The following is an 18490-nucleotide window of genomic DNA, read 5'->3' as shown; positions in this document are numbered from 1 at the left end:
CAACACCTCGGTCGGTCGACGACGTCTTCGATTTCGCGACTCCACCCAAAACTTTTTCGACATTGCGCGACAACACCAACGACACCCACGACCAGCATGTGCCCGAGTGCGTTTGATGTCCGCCATACATGATCGATACGTACCGTGTTGGTGACAGCTTCAATCCCAATGCTGGAGAGAACGGCGGCGACCCTGGAATCATGCACCAGTCTTCATGCTCTTCCATCCGCCGTGCGACAACTTAGAAGCCAGCGCAGGTTGCACACCGGCTTCTGGCAGCATGGCGCCGCGGCCATAGATATCTCCAGCTACTTGCTGGCTGCGCGTTTCCATGCTACCGAGCAACTCACCTACTCCGATCCGCCGCCAACGCCTCCCGAAACCCTCGCCGCCTCGACCTTTCTTCTCGACTTTCTCTACCCCAGCGGAACCGCCTCCTTCTTACGCAGAGCCTCTCCAGGCCTTCCTCACGATCACCTGGCGTCCATTCGACGGCTTCCACGGCGGTCTAGACCATTCACCTCTTCCACGGTTGCGACTTCCACAAAAGACTCTGACTCGCCAGGGGCATTGTCAACGAACTGGGGAGAAGGATCTGCTGTGCAAGACCAGCGGTACGAATACCAGCAAGATGTAGATCCGGCCGAGGAAGACGAAGAAGATGACTACGACATAACCAGCTCGCATGATACGCATAGCGGTCCGTCATACGCCGGCGCCGGGTCGCGGCCGCAACTGATGAGGGAGCTGATGGCCGACAAAGACACGGAGTACTTTGGGTCCATATGGCAGCTCTACTCGCAGTTGGAGCCGAGTCTGCAACCAGAGTTTCGGCCCGAGATCATTGAATACCTGTATTGGTCCGCCAATGTGATCGATGCGCGAAGGGTCGTTCTCTTGTTCCCCCAAATCGACGACAGTCAGTGGACCACATTGGCCTTGACATCAGTTGTCACGGCATATCTACGCCTGGGTCGAGAGACCGAAGCGTTGCGGCTATACCACACGGCGCTGGACGAAAAGGCTTTCGTGTGCGGTCTGGACGAGCTGCTGGGTCATTTCTTTGCAAAGGGCGATTGGAAAACCGTCAGTCGGGTTTGGTCATCGTATCACACGGTGTACCTCGCCAAAGGCATCAACTGCGGAAAGTTGACGCAGCTTGCAGCAACTCCCAACCTCGGGGCCCTTGCCATGAGCTTCGCCAAGGAGGTCGAGGCGCAAGAACCAGAAGTAGCGCAGAGACTCAGAATCTTGCTCAACAAGGCGGTCAGGCGTGCAATCCAGCAACCATGCAAGCCCAAAGAAGCATTGCCTCTGCTCAAACTCATCGAAAAGGACCAGAGCAAGTGGTTCAACATTTATCTCTCGGAAGCCATGGCACGAGGACAACAAGAGGGGTTGGCCAAGGTGTACCGTGTGTACCGGTCATTTCCCAAGGTGAGACCACACTGGAGAATTCTCCATGGCATGTTTGATATCTTTTACCCAGACAATGTCGCGGGCCTCGAGCAGGTCTACGAAGACTACCATACCAGCTACGGGGGACTGGACCGTTGGGGGTTCAGGAAGTTCCTCAAGTACTACGCATCACGAGGCGACGTCAAGTCTCTGGAGCGTTTGTGGGACAACTATGTCGGCGCCTACCGTCACCGCCACGTCCTTCGGGAGCCAGAAACATTCAACTACGTCATCAACGCCTATGCGAACCTCCAGGACTACAAGAGCGCACGTCGATTCTTTGACGAGATGATAGAAAAGCATGGCGTGATACCAAATACTGAAAGCTGGAATCAGCTTCTCAAGAGCGCCTGTGCGAACTACGACCTCGCCATGTCAGTGTTTGAAGAGCTCTGCGAGAACGTATCACCCGACAAGTATTCTTTTGCTACCATCATGTCCACCTCTTCGACAGACGGAGACATCGCAAAGACCTTGCAGCTTCTCGAGAAAGCGAAATCGCTAGGCATCGAGCCGGACGCCACCATGCTTGAGAGGGTCATCCGGGCCTACTCTTGGCATGACCGGACGAGAGCCATGTTGTCAGTTTGTCTCGATGCGCACGCCAACAACGTTCCGGGCGACCACGGCATCCTTTGGAACGCTCTTTTGCGGTCTCAAGCGAATCGCCGCAATCTGCCTGCTGTCGCTCGTGACTTGGAGGCCATGGCGAAGCAAGGCGTCAAGTGGACGCCCAAAACCCATACACAGCTGCTCCGCGCCTTGGTCCGCTGCGGGCAAACACAAATGGCGTACAGGCTGCTGCGTTCGGCTGCCTTTGAGAAATCGTTCAAAGTGGTTCCAGACCATTTTGAGACCGTCGTGCAGGCTGCCCTGGACGATCGCCATTTGGGCCTAGCTCGCAAGGTGACGAAGCAGTTGCGACGATACAAGACAAAGTCGGTCAAGGGTCGCATTGCCCAGGCCCGGATCATGATCAAGCAGCAGTTGTTTGCTTACAATCAAGATGAAAACAACGTTGACGGCATGGAGGAGTTGATGACATATATTCGGGAGCTGGCCAACAAAGCGGACCATGAACGGAGTGGCTCCTCGATACGGCGCGCCGATTCCTTGCACCGCCTGCGCGTTCTGCTTGATGAGGCCATCCGGCTCTTCGCTGCGTATCGCGATTACGACGCCGTCAGAGAACTCCAACAGCTACAGAGGGACAACACTGCAGCCACGACCAGTTCCGTCAACAATGAAACTCCTGTCGAGTGGCTATACTATACGATGAAGGAGGATGCATCCAACAAGAAGTACGAAGAGGCTCTGGCAACGTGGAGACAAATATATGACAGGGTCTTGGCCATTGCTCGTCCAGCCGAATGGGGGGGTAATCGGAGAGCGGTTCTGCCGCGGCACCGTTACCGTCTTTCCAAGCCGTTTGAGACCTTTACACAGGTATGTGTGGAGCTACAGAGCAGGACGCGACTGAAGAGGGGCTTTGAGAAGCTACTTGTGTCGGGCTTCATGTTGGAGCGCCGGGCCTTTAACCTTCTGGTCCAGGGCCTCGCCCGCACGGGAGCTTGGATGGACGCCTGCAAGGTATGCGAGGAGTACCTGATGCTGAGATGGACGGGCTGGCAGCAGAATCGCATACGCGCGCAAGTCAAGAGGAACCTACCGCTCGTGACGCGTCGCGTTCAGAGCTCGTCGCAAGTGCTACGCCCGACATCGTACACCATCATCCTCCTATCCAAGGAATACTATGAGCTGCGACGCACAGCCATGTGGTCGGGCGAGGCGGCGCGCAAATTCAACACCTTTAAGGAGCTGTGTCCGCGCCTGGAGGATGCACTCAGGAGAATGGTGTACACGGGCGTAGGTATCGAAAAGGAGCTCTATGGCACCCAAAAGAGGTTCGTGGAGGCGCGGGCCGAAGAGGTGCTCTCGGTAGTGGATGAGGGAGGCACCCTTGGCTCGCAGACGGAGTCTCTGTCGTTTACCATGGGCGGTGTCACGATTGACGGTCTGCGGACCCGGATGTTATTGGTGCCCTCCCTTCCTCAGGATCCATCATCGTCAGCGCAAGCGCCCGAGGCTTCACTGATAATCACGAGCGGAGTGACTATCGACGGCCTGCGGACTCAGGGTTCGTCGTCGTCGGTGCCTCGCGTGGAAGATGTTGGCTCTCAACCTGAGAGCACTTTGTCGGCGCAACAGCCTGAGCATTCATCAATGACTACGGGTGGAATTACTATCGACGGCCTGCGGCCCCGGGGTTCGTCGGCAGTGTCCGACTGACCCTATGGGGACGCGGCGTGTATCAACAGAGATATCTTGTACAAGACTTATTAGACCAGACATGAGTGTGTTGTTTAGAAGGCATTTAATTGCAGCGTTGATTTCTTGGAGAGGTTTTGACATCCTCCTCGACGGGGATGACGGTAGATGTGACAATACAACTTTTGTTTATTAGCTTTGGTCTAATCTTGGTTGAAAACTCCAACAAGCCACAACCCGTTAATCACTCGCTATCCCGTCCTTTGGAGAGTGCATGATGCCTTGGACGGTGCCCACCATGGTGTCCCCCATGCCCTCGTTCAGCGCATCGCGGCTCGCAAGCCCAAGCTTACTCCTCTGCATCACAAACAGCGCGGCCGTCGGCGCGTCGAGGCTATAATCGAGATGCGGGTTGAAGATGAAGTTGCCCCCCTGGCAGATGTTATCCCCCGTGTGGCACACGACGAGCAACTTGGTCGGATCGACCCCGTCAATGGCTTTCCCGCCCAACGGGTCGCCAAACAGCACGACGCTCGACAGCCGCGCGCGCTGGTCGGGCGGCAACTGCGCCACGGCGAGGCGGGCCACCTGCGAGCCCTGGGAGTAGCCCGAGACCGTGAGGCGGGTGTCTGGGCAGGCGGAGAGTGTGCGGGAGGCGACCTGCGCGGCGAAGGCGGCGCCCGTGGCGGAGCCGCCTGCGAAGAAGCCTGGCGGGTCGGCCGGGTAGGAGTTTACTCCCTGGATTGCGATGGAGCCCGTTCCGTTCATGTATGTGCGGAGGGCGTCGAAGAAGGGGGGCCCGGTGAGGAAGCCCACGTTGCCTGTGTTTGTCAGTCTCTCGACTACGTTCCGTTCAGGGGGGGACGGGGCGTACCTGGCTCGTTGGTCCCCCGGGCAAAGAGGACGGCCACGTCCGGACACGTCACGGCGCGGGTGGTGTTCCCCGGGAGCGGGAGCGGCATGCCCGTCGTGCCGTTGATGCCGAGGGCCGTGTCGAGGTCGTTTTGCGTGATGCCGTTCTCGGCGACCGTCTCGCGGAGGGCGCGCACGACCAGCAGCGTCGTGTTGACGACTTTGTCCACCAGGCCCGGCACGCGGTCGAGGACCTCGAAGGAGCCGGAGAGGAGGCTCGAGAGGTCCCTGTCGCGGTAGGGGTTTCCCTTGATCTTTTGCGGTGGTGTTGGTGTCGTTTGTAGTGAGGGTATCGGTATCGTCAGCGCCGTGGTCTGCTGGTGTAGCAGGGCTGACGAGAGGAGGAGGAGGGCGGATGACGGCCTCATCGCGCCCCTTGTGTTCGTGTAAGTCGTGCCAAGGTGGTGTAAGTGAGGTTGTTTCGTTTGGGTGTACCCAGATGGTGATCGTTCGGGTGATCGTCAACCGCAGAGCCGCAAAAGGTAACCTTGGATCGAATAAGGGACCTCTAGGTTACCAGAAACCCAAAGGATTGTCAAGGGGGGTTGTTCAGGGTATTTCAAAGCTTTGACATGTGCGTGGGCAATGTCCAAACGTCCTTGGCGGTTGATGAGAGAGTTGCGTCACACACATGGGATCATGTAAGTGAGCTCCTCAGCGACGGGGGCCGCCCATTGCGTACTTGCGTACTCACGACCAGACTCGCTTCAGATGACGCCGCCTCACTCGGACGGCATTGTAAGTGAGGAGGGGGCATTGTGAGAGAAAGTCGCAGACCACGACGGAATCTCCCTCACCACCAAAGAAGGAATACCAAAAAAAAAATGACACAGCCCCTCCCGTGCAAAACGCGAAGGCGAAGGCGTTTCACACCACCACCACTCCTAAGCATCCCCCGCTGCAGGCGGCGGGCTCACGGCGAGAATATGCCGCAGTGAAACCGTCTGATGTCGAATCCGTGAGATTTCATCGCCAATGACAGGGCACTGAGATGCTTCGCTCGGACTTTGTCGAGCGTGGGATTCCGTCATTTGAAGTATTTGAAAATGTCGACGCTCAGATGTAAGAGGAGGTGAGAGTGAGTGAGTGATGAGAGTGGGCGCATAAACCCCAAGAACCCCTCTCCTCATTAACCCGATGTCTGGCATCATGAAAGTAAGTGCACTCATCACAGTGGTCTGACATCCCCGGTCTGGACTCACAATCTCACTCGTACCTTCATGATCCCGCCAAGTGGGTGACAACAACGTGTTCCGCTCACGTCACTCGGCCACCGCTCTCACCGTCTCTACGACGATGAGTACTAAACTAATAAATGTCTAAAAAAATGAATACCAGAAAAAATAGGAAAGAGAAAAGCATCCATCAAACCCTTCAAGCGCACTTCATACGTAGCATCCACTTAGCCTTAATCAGAGAAGCGATTGCCTTGGTACGAGTCGAAAGAGTGCTCATCATGATGTACACTATGTTATCACCCACTCACTTCCTTCACACTTTGCCTGATCTCCTCCCATCATCCGTGCCTCCCACCTCAAAGTCCGTGTCCCGCAACCGTGTGTTCTCAGCCAACACCTAAATAAACACAGCCAAGACCGCACGCAAACCACCAAACCGCCTTGCGCTTTCGCACTCGGGAAATCAAAAGACAGACGGACGGGAAGGCGGGAGGGCGGAGCGCTGCGAGACCCCGTCGGGGAGGGAGATCTCAAAAAGACCACGCGCAGAGATAGCAGGCATCCGTAGAACGAACTGCATGTAGGACACGGGGATGGCTTCCGTGAAGTACTCCGGCCACCCGGGGACGTCGCTACCATGTGTTCAGGATCTCCAGGACTCCGCGTGGAGGATCTCGAATTTGATAGAGTGAGGTGCTTAGTTTATGAGTGTATGGCTTTGAGCCGAGTGATATGAAAAGGCTTCCATGTCAGACACCCGGCCTCTCGGGGACTCACCTACGATTCGATCACCAGCATCCACTGCAAACGACTGATCAAGTACGCACCAAGATGAGTAAGTACTATCTCTCATAAGATATCTCGATATGAACACCGCCGCCCTCGGCGGAACGTGCCTAAATACCCAAAAACTCCATCCGTCTATGACATACCCCGTTTCCCATAAAACAAAGCGCCCTTAGTGACCCTTACCCATATAACCCGGGGCTAAATAAGTAAAAACACCAAAATCGGTGTCGTAAGTATGTACAAAATGGCTCCAGTATGATGTCAAGTCTCCAAGTGAACCACGTTCACTACGGTCGACCAAAAGGCATCTCACCTTGCTGCTGCCCCTGTCCCTGGTTCTGTACACCCAAAGACCTCAGCCGCTGCGAAAGCAACCCCTCCGCAGCGCCACCAGGACTCCCGCCGCGCCCAGAGGACGGCGCGAACGCGTTGCCGCCGTACCCGACGTCCCCCTTGCTCAGCTTCTCGTACCTCGCAATATGCGCGTCCCAGCCGTCCTTTGTCGTCGGCCTGCTCGCCTGCTCCGACTGCGGCGACAGGATGCCGGGCGTCGTGGTACTCGTCGTGTTTGTCGTGTCGCTGACGTCGCTCCCCAGACGGGCACGCCCTCGCCCCGAAAGGGCAAACGGCACCGCTTCCACGGGCTGATTATTGTTTCCCCCGCCAAAGCTAAAGGGTGACGGTGACTGCTGACTGTACCCCGCGGCCTGCGGCGATTGCGAGAACCCGTCTGATGTACTCCCACCATCCGCCGCGTACGGGTAGGCAGACGGAACCAAGGGAAACCCGGCACTCCGCCTCCGAAACGCCTTTTCGGCCGCGAGCGTCGCCGCAGGTCCGCTGTGGCTGCTCGACATGGGCGGGTGCATCACGCGGATGGGCTTGTAGGGCGTGAACCGCGGCTCCGGGTTCGTCGTCTCGTTTCGGAGCTTTTCTTTCCCGTCGGGGACGCGGTTGGCAAAGACGATGCGGACGCTCTTGTAGAGGTAGAAGCGCCCCTTGGACGGGCAGCAGATGTGGAGGTGCACGAGGTACCGCAGGATCGGGCGGTCGGCGGCGGCGGCGGCGGCACCGGGTGCGTCCTCTAACCCGGGCGTGTTCGTCTCCATAATGGGACCCGCGGAGTAACTTCGCTGCCGGATAAACGTCTTGGTTCCGGGTTCCATACCGGCCAGGTCGTAGGGCACCAGGAATAGCTTCACCGCCGTCTTGTTAGGGTTCTTGATGACGATTTGGATCTGCCCCTTTTCGGGGATGCGATAACTCCCGCCCGGCGGAGCTCTCGGAGACGCCGATCTCCGTCTGGCCCGCTGTGCGGCACGATCCGAGGACCCGTCCGCGGGCCCATCCGCCATGAGGACGTCGTCTTCGGCAATCTTCTTCTCGACGTACCGGCTTTGCATCTTCCTCTTGGACCGCTGTCCCTCCTCGGGGTTGGGTAGACCGTTTTCCAGGTCAATCTGGCCGACGTACGGGCTGGGGCCGTCTTCCGACCGCACACGCCCTTGCGAAGCTCCCCCGTAGCTGTAAAACACGGCGGGAAACGGCAACGTCACATGGGCGGGACACCGCAGACTGGATTTGCACTTGCCTAGCCCCAGCACGCCAATCTGCGCAAGAAAGTCGAGCGGCTTGGACGGGGTCGTGGACATGCGGCCGCGGAGGATGCTCTCCTCGTACGACCCGACCATGGAGGCGTGCTGCAAGGGGGAGGTGTCCGAGTTGAACGACGGCCGCCTGGGTCTCAGAAACGCCGCGGGCGTCTGCGGCGACGAGGCGGCCCCAGGGAGCGGCACCTGCGGGATCGACGTGAGGGAGCGCCGCGGCTGGTGCGCCTGGTACGGCAGCGCCGCTGTGCCCCGGTGCGAGGACTGCCTGGGCGAGGGGAACGCAAAGGGGGACGATGTGACCGAGTTCAACGTGTGTCGCCGCAAAGGGCCCGCGAAACTCGGTGAGCCCCCGGTAATGGCGATGCTGTTGAGCGGCGCAGAAAGGTCGAGCTGGTCGTTGCTCTCGGACTGGACCAGCGGGCTCGTCGGCGGCTTGTAGACGAAGCTAGACGAGAATGAGGAGGACAAGGAGGACGGGACGGATCGGTAGTCGTCATTCGTCGCCGGAAACGGCAACCTCGTCTCGAACTGAAACGGAGAAAAGTCCCGCGGTGGTGACGTTGCGAGCCATGAATTGCGCGACGCCAAGAACTTGTTGGTTGCGCCATGCGTCGTCTCCTCCTGTGTCGTATCCTGCTCCTGCTGCTGCCGCGACCGCGGCCTCGGCTGGTGGTCCTCTGTGAAGTCGCCGCTGTGCAGAGCAGACCGCGGCCTCTGTATGCTCAACCCCTCGCGCAGCCGCTCATCGTCCTCTCGCGAGCCGTCGGCGGCTGCTCTGTCCGGAGTGATGCTCGCCGGCGGCAAGAGGCTGTTGTTGGACGAGCTCGAGGGCGGCCGGGGGCTCTTGGGCGTGCTCGGGCGGGGCAGGTTGTTGAAGAGCGACTCGAGCTTGGTGATGTTGTGAGCCACCAGATCGGTCCTGGGTGATGCGACACGGCGGTTCGGGATCCAGGTCGGGCTCTCCCCGCGCTTCAGCCGTTCAATCAGCTCGGCCCTGTCAGAGGTAACTGCGGCGGCAGCATCGGTGTCGGTGTCGGTCTCGGGTGTTGACGGCCTCGTCGGGCTGTCGATAATGGGACCTTCGCATAGCTCGGTTCGTATGCTCTCTTCAGAGAGTCTTCGCATGGGCGACGGTCGGTGTTGTGGTATGGGCGGAACTGCTTGCGGTGTTTCTGGCGCGGCGGCCGCTCTGTGCTCGGCTATGGATGATAAGAGGTGCTGGTGGTGTTCGAGATCGTCCTGGAAGATGGGCATGGTTTGGTCGAGGTCTGAACCACAGCACGGCTGTGGCCCAGATCTGGAGTCGGGTTCGCAATGTTGGCGGCGGTCGAGAGGAAGCCGATCATGCCTCCCGCGTCGTCTGCTCTGCTTGTTGGTTTGTAGTTGTAGTTGTGGGTTGTATGGAGGAAAAGGTGGTGCGTCTTTGTCGGGTGATTTTGGTTTCGTGGTGTTAGTCACCAGGTTAATTATTCTTTAACAAACGGGACCCGGTAAGACGTCATAAAGCGCACCCCTGGCCGTAAGGTACTATCAGTAAGTATCTTAGGTTCTGAGTCAAGCAAGGGTACCGGTGGTTCTGGCGTGCTTCACTGGCGTTGTACGAGAAATGAGGCTGTCTAAGAAGAGAGACAGGACTGCACTAACGACGGTAGGACAACAAGGTAAAAGTATCCGTAAAGATAGAGACAGAGAATGAAGAGGTTGGAGTTGCGGTCAGTGACATGCAATGCAATCCATCCGAGTGAGCTAACCAACTGGGCACTACTCCGTACTGCTGGAGGGAACATGCAGCTGTCGTTCGTCGGGGCTGGCAGAGGCGGGCCCCAGCACACCAGTGCAGCGCAGGCCCGCAGGCGTGCTAAGGCAGGTCAGGTAAGGGCCTGGGGGGGGGGGGGGGGGGGGGCGCGGGGGGGGGGGGGGGGGGGGGGGGGGGGGCGGGGGCGGGGCGGGGGGGGGGGGGGGGGGGCGGGGGGGGGGGAGGGGGGGGGGGGGGGGGGGGGGGGGGGGGGGGGGGGGGGGAACCTCTAGGGTAGGTGGTCAGCTGCCCCAAGTCCGTCCCCAACTTTAGCGAGCAACGGCCATCCTCGCTCTGCCAGTCCGGTGAGCGATTCACTCCGTCAATGGACCGTCACTTGAGTTTCTTGGACCGATATGCCGACCCTTGCTTCATGCATCCGCCAGAGAACCCACCAGGACCAACATCGTCCCTCATCGACCCCTTATCCGTCGTCAGATCCACCCTTGTTCTGCGCTGGCGTCGTCCCACTCGCGCGATGCGATTCACGTTTGCGTCGGTGTCCTGCCGTGCGTCTTATTCATGCCCGACATCCGCTGTAGCCATGAAATAAAAAGATAACCTTCTCGACTATGGTGCAAGCCACAGACGAACAAGGGATAGTTTCTAGTTCCCGTATAAGCAGAACAGAAAGAGGAGAAGCAGAGAGGGGAAACATCGTTTTCGTTACGACGCTGACCAAATAATGTTGATCAATTCAATGGCTGAAACAGTAGGCAGAGTCTTGTTTTCTCAAACTCAACCAACGCCCTGACTCTATGCGTCTACCACGAATTCTGTTCCTGGGTTTTTACGTTTCCCGCTTTCGTATCCTTTCAGAGCATGCATTCCAAGCTTAGTCAAATGCCGGGACAGTTTTCGGACCCTTGGCCCCGCTCTAGACCTTATCACCTCTCACATTAGTGACGATGGGCTTCGTAGAAAATGGGTTAGAGTGAGTGGTACGGAGTACTCAAGTCCCAGTGATCAAATAAATCTTAGCTGGTAGCTTGTCATTTATACTCTGATAAAATCCTCAGGCAGCTCTCATTATGGTAGATTTATCACGACCCGTCAAACTCTCACAACCTTCTCACCGCCGATTTCGCGCTGATTAACCCTCTCAGCTCGTACGTAGAACACCACGTCAAAAGTATTCTAGCGGAATACTAAGAGTTAGCAGCTGTAAGACTTTAAAAGTCGTTACTCGAAAACCCTTCACCAAGAAATCACGGCTCCTGACGACGACTGCGACATCACTAAATGGCCCTCACCAATTAACATCACGCATACGACATAGAGTTCGCCTTGGGGGTATCAAATTTTGGTATCAATTCTTGCGGTAACGTGTCGCTTTAGTGTCCGTTGAGACAACGTCGTGAGACGAATCCTCGTCCCAAACCTGCATCCCACTACTTGGAACGTATACAGGTAACACTGTAGTCTACTTCATCCTCTGCTCACTTCCATACGACGAGCACCCCCTACTCAACTCTCCAGTCATCGTCATCCGCAACATCATAGTCCATATCCCGCTGCTGTTCCGGCTGCTGCTCCATCAGGTCACGTGCCGCCGACGATCCATTAGGTGCGGCGTTGCCCATGGCCATATCATGGTCAGACGCGCCCTGGGTCTTTGACGATGCGCCATTCTCAACAGTCTTGACGGGGGCCAGGGGCGTGGCGACCCACGACAGCTCGAGTTGGCCGTCGATGCCCGGGATCTCCTGCTTGGGGAGACCGTAAAAGAACTTCTCAGCCGTCTTGCGGTCCTTGAAGGTGACTTCGGTCTTGGACGGGGTGGTGTTGATGTCTGTAAATTCACCGACAGCAAGCAAATATTGCCGAAGCACCTCGTCCTTCTCAGACGAAGTAAAGTCCACACCCGTGACGGACACAGTCCGAGGACGGTTGTCGAGCGAGTACGCGGCGTAGGCGACGTGGACATCGCCTTGGTACCCGCCCCGGTATGATCCTCTTCCTCGAGGAGCGTAGCCACGGCCACGCGGGACGAAGCCGCCTCTGCCGCGACCCCGTCCGCGATAGCTCGCATGCCACGAGTTGGACGGTTCATCCGTCGCGCTCGGGTCGAGACCGAGGAGCTTAGCCTCGTCTTCGAGAGCCGCGAGCTGCGCGCGAAGCGCCGAATTCAACGAGCCCTCTTCTCCATTCTCCCCTCCATCGCCGTTCTTCGAGGCCAACTTGGCTTGAAGCTTCTGCTGGACCTCGCGGTGCTGGGCGAGAAGCTCGCGTTGCCGCTGCTCCAGTTCTTGCCGTTGCTTGTCTAGCTCTGCCTTCTTTTGCGCTTTTTCCTCGTGCTGCCGCTGGGCCTCTTCTTGCTTCTTCATAAACTCCTCAAGATCAATCTCCGGCTCAGCGTCTGGGTCTTCGCCATTGGCAGCAGCGCGTGCGGCAGCCTGCTCGCTCTCTTCGACGAACCAAAACACTCTGACGAAGCGGTTGTCAAAGATGACCTTAGGAGACCGGTACGCCGCATTGGCAGCATCCCACGTGTCATACGTGACAGTTGCGAGCCGCTTGTGAGGCTGCAGCGAGGCCTCTTGAATATCGCCAAACTCGGAGAAGAACTTGCGGACTTCCTCCTCAGACAGGTACTCCTCGGGTATGTTCTCCACGACGATTGTCGTCTTCGTGGTATCCTCAACAGGGCCTTCAGCGGAAAAGGAGGCTCTGTGCTGACGCCGTTTGCCTCTAGTAGCACGGCGGTTCTTGCGGCCCTCGCGACTGGATCGCTCAGCGTTGAATGCCTCCATGAGCTGCTGCATTTGTTGGAAGTTTTGCGACATCATCATGGCCGCGTCTCGGGGATCAAAGTCTGTGCCATTATATCAGTGTGAGACTCGTCCAACGATGTTCAATAACGAAAATGGTAAAGAATGTGTAGCTTTCAGTAGTCAACCTTATAAATTTTTTGTAAAGTCATCGCACGAATGCTCTGATGGATTACTCATCATGCTACGGGTTGGGTGTGATAGACAGAAAAGATGTTGAACTCACCATCGAATTTCTGAGGACCACTAGGACCGCTAGGCGGCAACCAGATGGGCTCGACGCCGTGGTCATACTGGCATGAGCTTCCCCGAGCGCAGTACCCCTTGGTCGCGAATTCGCGGCATTTCTGCCTATTTCTTCGTGGCCCTTGAGGCGGGGCGGCGCCCTGAGGATAGGCCGGTGGCATCTGAGGCATCCCGCGCCAGTTCTGGGGGCCAGTTGGTGCTCCTCGCGGGAAGTTTGGGTCGTACGGCGCCGCCGTAGCCGACAGCTGGAACGAGCCATCGGCAGGGAACGGCTGCGCAGAGTACCCTCCAGCACCCGAAGCCGTCGAGTCCCACTGACTCCGGCGAGGTTGCTTGTAAGCGCGCTCCTCGAAGCCCGCGTCCCGATCGACCGAAGCGCCGGCGTCGCCCCTGTCATTGAATGAGCGCTTTCGCGAACCACCCTGAGACGGAAACTCCGAAGCCGCCGCGCGATTGTCTGCCTCTGTCAACCTCTTGGGCGGGGGAGGCGCGCCCGGGAGAAACGACTTGTACTCGATGACGCGAAACAGCTCGTCAACAAATTCCGGCGCGGTGTCTGTGGTACGGTTTATTAGCGAGAGCTTGACCGCGTCGTCATTGTTATCAGACTAACCTGTGTTGAGGAACTGCGGCAGTTCGCTTTCGCATGCCGCACGAATGTGCGCAGCGTCGCCTTCCTGCGAGGCGAGAAGAGCAAGGACATAGTCGGCCAAGATGTCTGTCTCTGTATCGGATCTGGGAGTGGTCAGCAAGAGCAATTGCGAGGCAGCTGGCAGAGAGACAAACACTTCAGGCAGCTTGCTCAGGAGCCACGTCCTGAGCAAGGGCGCATCCTCCTCTGCTAGAAACATGGTCGTCGCGGTGAGGGTCGCGCCAGGTCATGGGGTTAAAGAACAAAAGGGTTGACGTATCAATAAGCCTGATACTCAAGTAATGTACGGACAGGTTGGAGTCATTGTTATTGCTCGGCGGGAAGCCACGCGAACAAACAAAAATTTGCCCAGAAATGAGAGGTTGTTGAGAGAAGGAGCTTTGTCAGAACGAGGCTGAAAGCTTTTATTTGCAGAGCTCGCTAAGACGACCCACTTTAAACCTAAGTGGGATCCATGCGAGGGTCGGCGTCGCTGCTGCTGCCCGCTGCCGTTGCCCGCTGCAGATTTCAGTCTTGTCTCGGGAGGATATGGCACGGCGATCTGAGATTCAACAGACTTGTTACTTCATCACAGTACAGGCACAATGCAGCATTTACATATTGAACTTGTCTTCATTCGAGACTACGCGAAAGCTATGGAAAGAACGGGGTCATAATTTTTGATATCATCCACCAAACCCAGTTCGTCATAAATGCCCAAAAAGGCACAACGCCATTTTCTATTAACCCGTGGGAAAGGCGTTTACAACTTGTCGTAGTACTGCGATTCGTTAGCATTGATCAGTCATGGGGGTTTATGAGGAAAACTCACGTTCTCAACACCGGGAACCTCAACCTTGAGACCCTTGCGCTTACGCATCTCCTGGACGATCTGGCCGACCTTGGAGGTGCCGTCCAGAGGAGAGCCACCGGGCAGGGGCTGCCAGTGGTCAAAGACGGACTGGGGGAAGGCCTGTCCGGAGGTGGCCTGGCGCAGGTCACTGTTGAAGCCGAAGGACTCCATGACGGGCAGGTAGGCCTTGATGGTGAACAGGGGAGTACCGGGGCGCTGCTCCTCACCGAAGACGTGACCACGTCTGCGGGTAAGGACACCGTAGACACCACCCATGGCCTGCTCGGGCACCTGGATCTCGACCAAGAAGACGGGCTCGAGGAGAGCGGGCTCGGCGAGAAGGGCGGCGGCGTACAGGACACGGCGGGAGGTGGGGATGATCTGGCCACCACCACGGTGAATGGCATCGGCGTGGAGGGTGACATCCATGATGTTCCAGCGGACGGAACGCATGGGCTCCTCGGCAACGGGACCCTCGCGGGTGGCCCACTGGAAACCAGAGACGACGGAGTCCTTGATTTCGTTGAGGTACTGGACGGCCTTGGTCTGGTCGACGAGCAAGTTGGCACCGGTGGTGTCGGGGCCGAAGGTCCAGATCTTACGGGCGTCAGTGACATCCCAGCCGAAGTCGTCAGCGAGGACACGGGCGCGGGCCTTGAAATCGTCACGGGGGCTGATCTTGCCAGCCTCGATCTCCTTGGAGAGCTCCTCGTCGATGGGCTCAGCGATCATGTAGATACGGTTGTGCTTGTTGGGAGACTTGGAGAGAGCGGTGATGCTGGACTTGCCAACAACGGTCTCACGGTACTGGACGACGGGGTCGGAGATGATGAGGGGAACACCGGCGTGGTCGTTCATGAGATCGTTCAGGCAAATCTCCAAGTGGAGCTCACCGGCACCGGCGACAATGTGCTCACCAGACTCGGAGGTCATGGTCAGGACACAGGGGTCGGACTTGGAGAGACGCTTGAGACCCTCGACGAGCTTGGGGAGATCCTGGGCGTTCTTGACCTGGACGGAGCGCTGGACGACGGGGGAGACGGAGAACTTCATGACCTTGAGGTTGTGGGCGGTGTCGGAGGTGGTGAGGGTACCAGACTTGAGGAGGAACTGGTCAATACCAACGAGACCGACAATGTTACCGGCAGGCATGTCGTCGATGGCCTCGACCTTGCCACCCATCATGAGGACGGTACGCTGGATAGCCTTGATGAAGAGATCCTCCTTCTTGCCGGGGGTGTAGTTGGGGCCCTGGATGCGGACCTTGATACCGGACTTGACGGTACCGGCGAAGACACGACCGAAAGCGTAGAAGCGACCCTTGTCGGAGGTGGGAACCATCTTGGAGACGTAGAGCATGAGGGGACCCTTGGCATCGCAGTCGCGGATGGCAATGGCGGCCTCATCGTCGGGGGGACCCTCGTACAGAGTCTCGGCACGGTACTTCTGGGCGGTGACGGGGGAGGGGAGGTGGAGAATCATCATCTCGAGAAGGGCGTCGGCGGCGGGGAGGAAAGTGCGCATGACGGCCTTGAGGAGCTGCTTGCCCTCCTTCTCGCGGTCCTCAACGGGGAGCTTGAGGTCGAGCTTCTGGAGAAGGGTGGCGACCTCCTCCTTCTTGAAGTTCATGACGGCGGAGAAGATCTTGAAGATGGGGTCCAAGATGAACTGGTTGAAGGCACGCTCGAGCTGCTTGCCCTCGTGGGTGCTCTTGTTGGTCCACTTCTTGGTGTGGGGGTTGAAGTAGTTGTCGCCCCAGAGACGCTCCATCATCTTGTTGCGGTCGACACCGAACTTCTTGGCGTAGCGGACGGCGAACTGGCGGATGGTGAAGGCCCAGCCGTGAAGACCGGAACCGAAGGCGATGGTACCCTTGTCGGGGTAGACCTGGACGTCACCGAGCGACTTGTCAAAGTAGGTGGAGATGATGACGTTGACGGACTCGATGGTACGGGAGAAGGACTGGTAAAGGTCCTCCTTGGAGACCTGAAGCTCGAGAAGAGCACGGTCGACCTTGTTGATGATGACGACGGGCTTGATGCGCTCACCGAGGGCCTGACGCAGGACAGTCTCGGTCTGGACGCAGACACCCTCGACGGTGTCGACGACAACGAGAGCACCGTCAGTGACACGGAGAGCAGCAGTGACTTCGGAAGAGAAATCAACGTGACCGGGGGAGTCGATCAGGTTGATGAGGAAGTCGGTGCCGTCGGTCTTCTGGCCAACAATGTCCTTGACATCGTCGGGGTCGACGTTGTGGTACAGGGAGATGGCGGTAGACTTGATGGTAATACCACGCTCCTGCTCGTCGGCACGGGTATCCGTGGCTCTCGCGTCTCCGGCCTTGGCGGTGGAGATGATACCGGCCTTGGAGAGAAGGGAGTCGGTGAGGGTGGACTTTCCGTGATCGACGTGGGCAATGACGGACATGTTACGGACGTTGGTGGGCTTGTCCATGAGCCCACGGATCTCCTCGACGGTGAAGCTGTGGTGAGAGCATGGTTAGTATGGTGTTTGGCTGTGTGTGGGAGCTTAACTCCGAAGGAGAGTGAGGGGAGAAGGTCAAAGTGAGGTGAGGTGAGGTGAGGGGCGGGGTAGAGATGGGCGCTCAGCAAAGCTTTGCTGCAACGATGCAGCAAAGTGTGCAGGCATTGCTCCATGATGGTGTTGTTGATGATGATGATGATGAAGAGACATGTCGTGATGTTGCTTATGCCCGAGACTAGAGTGAGATGGGTTGTGATGAACTTACTTGACCATCTTGACGGCGGTGGCTCAACGAGCTCTTTGAAATTTCTGTGTCGGGTGGGATGTGTAGAGTCGAAGTTGGGCGAAGCGGGGTTGAAGAATCTGCCCCGCGCTCACAGAGTGCTGAATCCTTTTCTCTGCTGGGAGAGAATGAAGGAAGACAGATGAAGATGTGAGGGTTGCCTCGAAAGGTTGAAAAGTCGACGGTTCCAGGAAACGACAGGGGAACTGATGAGCTCCTCTACCGATTCTTTTATCGTCGAAAAGAGGTGAATGGGATGGAGGGGGTAGAAGGGTAAAAAGGTGGGAGGGGGAAGGAATGGAAAAAAAGGGAACCGGTGCGTCCTCGCCTTGCCTTGGCCGTGTGAGGCAGGCGGTTGCCCCGAGGGAAAGGTGAAAAAAAAAGTTAGTGACTGACTGGCCCGCCGGAAGGGAAAAAATGGGTAAGGTAGGTGGGGCTCCAGCAAAAAAAGAGTGTGAGAGAAAAAAAAAACCCCCGCCACTCTCGAGGTCCCTCCTTCCTGGTTTTTTCGCCCTTCCCCTCTCCAACCACAGCATCTGCAAAGCATTTGGGCAGGCACGGCACACCTCACATGGGGCCTCTCCTTCCTGCCCCTCTTCTCACGCACTGTGGACGTACCTCTCGCCCTCTGGATCCCATCCAATGATCCACCTTCACCTTTACCACTTCGTTATTCGCAGACCTGTAGCCTCTTCTCTCACTAAGGTAACAATCGTGGCGCCACTCACTTTGACTGCTTGTCACCTCTGCCGCAGTACGCATACAGTATTATCTTTTGCAAGGCAAGGAAGGTATGGGGTGCCCCAGCAACAGCCTTCCAGCCTTTCGTCAGCACCTTGCACGCTAGGAAACGCAGCAAGTATTTGCTCCAGACCTCTACTCGGGGCACTTCACCCGGCCGGTCTGTGCAAGGAGGGGCAGTGTGCCAGGTGCCTTCCTTATGCGAGGGAAAGGGCAGTAACCCTCTCCTCCTCGCACCAGAATCGGTACCTCACCACTTGCGCAGTACACCCCCAAACACCCCCAGTTAGGTCGTCTCAACTGCTCTCCCATTCCAGCTGGACGCACATTTGACACACGCCTTGTTTGAATTAGACAAAGCTCCCGTCAGACCAAGGTACACGGCTACTGCTTCAAAGCTATCTTACCTTAGCTAAGCATTCCATGGTACTCGCAAGTGAGTGAAGAAACTCTACTGTAAGCTCAGCT

The 18490-nt window shown here is 57.5% G+C and overlaps 5 protein-coding genes across 5 annotated transcripts; 2 read left to right on the top strand and 3 right to left on the bottom strand.

Annotated features, from left to right (window-relative positions):
* Positions 1-168: 168 nt before the first annotated feature.
* Positions 169-3747, top strand: CLUP02_17318 (pentatricopeptide repeat domain-containing protein; the record flags this gene model as incomplete). Its single annotated transcript, XM_049296231.1, has 1 exon — positions 169-3747. The coding sequence occupies one exon, from the start codon at positions 169-171 to the stop codon at positions 3745-3747; it is 3579 nt and encodes a 1192-aa protein (XP_049137455.1).
* A 219-nt stretch (positions 3748-3966) lies between these two features.
* CLUP02_17317 (cutinase) lies at positions 3967-5006 on the bottom strand (the record flags this gene model as incomplete). The annotated part of the gene is made up of 2 exons (XM_049296230.1): positions 3967-4547; positions 4601-5006. 2 exons carry the CDS (start codon positions 5004-5006, stop codon positions 3967-3969), a joined length of 987 nt encoding a protein of 328 aa, XP_049137454.1.
* Positions 5007-6892: 1886 nt separating this feature from the next.
* CLUP02_17316 (uncharacterized protein) lies at positions 6893-9469 on the bottom strand (the record flags this gene model as incomplete). The annotated part of the gene is made up of 1 exon (XM_049296229.1): positions 6893-9469. The coding sequence occupies one exon, from the start codon at positions 9467-9469 to the stop codon at positions 6893-6895; it is 2577 nt and encodes an 858-aa protein (XP_049137453.1).
* A 472-nt stretch (positions 9470-9941) lies between these two features.
* CLUP02_17315 (uncharacterized protein) lies at positions 9942-11289 on the top strand (the record flags this gene model as incomplete). The annotated part of the gene is made up of 7 exons (XM_049296228.1): positions 9942-9956; positions 10007-10087; positions 10267-10511; positions 10724-10788; positions 10850-10944; positions 11049-11119; positions 11190-11289. 7 exons carry the CDS (start codon positions 9942-9944, stop codon positions 11287-11289), a joined length of 672 nt encoding a protein of 223 aa, XP_049137452.1.
* Positions 11290-11473: 184 nt separating this feature from the next.
* Positions 11474-18334, bottom strand: CLUP02_17314 (translation elongation factor aEF-2; the record flags this gene model as incomplete). The annotated part of the gene is made up of 13 exons (XM_049296227.1): positions 11474-12825; positions 13008-13583; positions 13641-13762; positions 13814-13868; positions 13954-14057; positions 14114-14242; positions 14426-14439; positions 14491-16983; positions 17049-17307; positions 17377-17614; positions 17900-17946; positions 18010-18184; positions 18277-18334. The coding sequence occupies 13 exons, from the start codon at positions 18332-18334 to the stop codon at positions 11474-11476; spliced, it is 5622 nt and encodes a 1873-aa protein (XP_049137451.1).
* Positions 18335-18490: the final 156 nt, after the last annotated feature.

The sequence above is a fragment of the Colletotrichum lupini genome, chromosome 10, assembly GCF_023278565.1.
Source record: "Colletotrichum lupini chromosome 10, complete sequence".
In the NCBI taxonomy this organism is placed as follows: Eukaryota; Fungi; Ascomycota; class Sordariomycetes; order Glomerellales; family Glomerellaceae; genus Colletotrichum; species Colletotrichum lupini.
The sequence above is the reverse complement of the archived record's forward strand: the minus strand, read 5'-3'. Positions and strand labels throughout refer to the sequence as shown.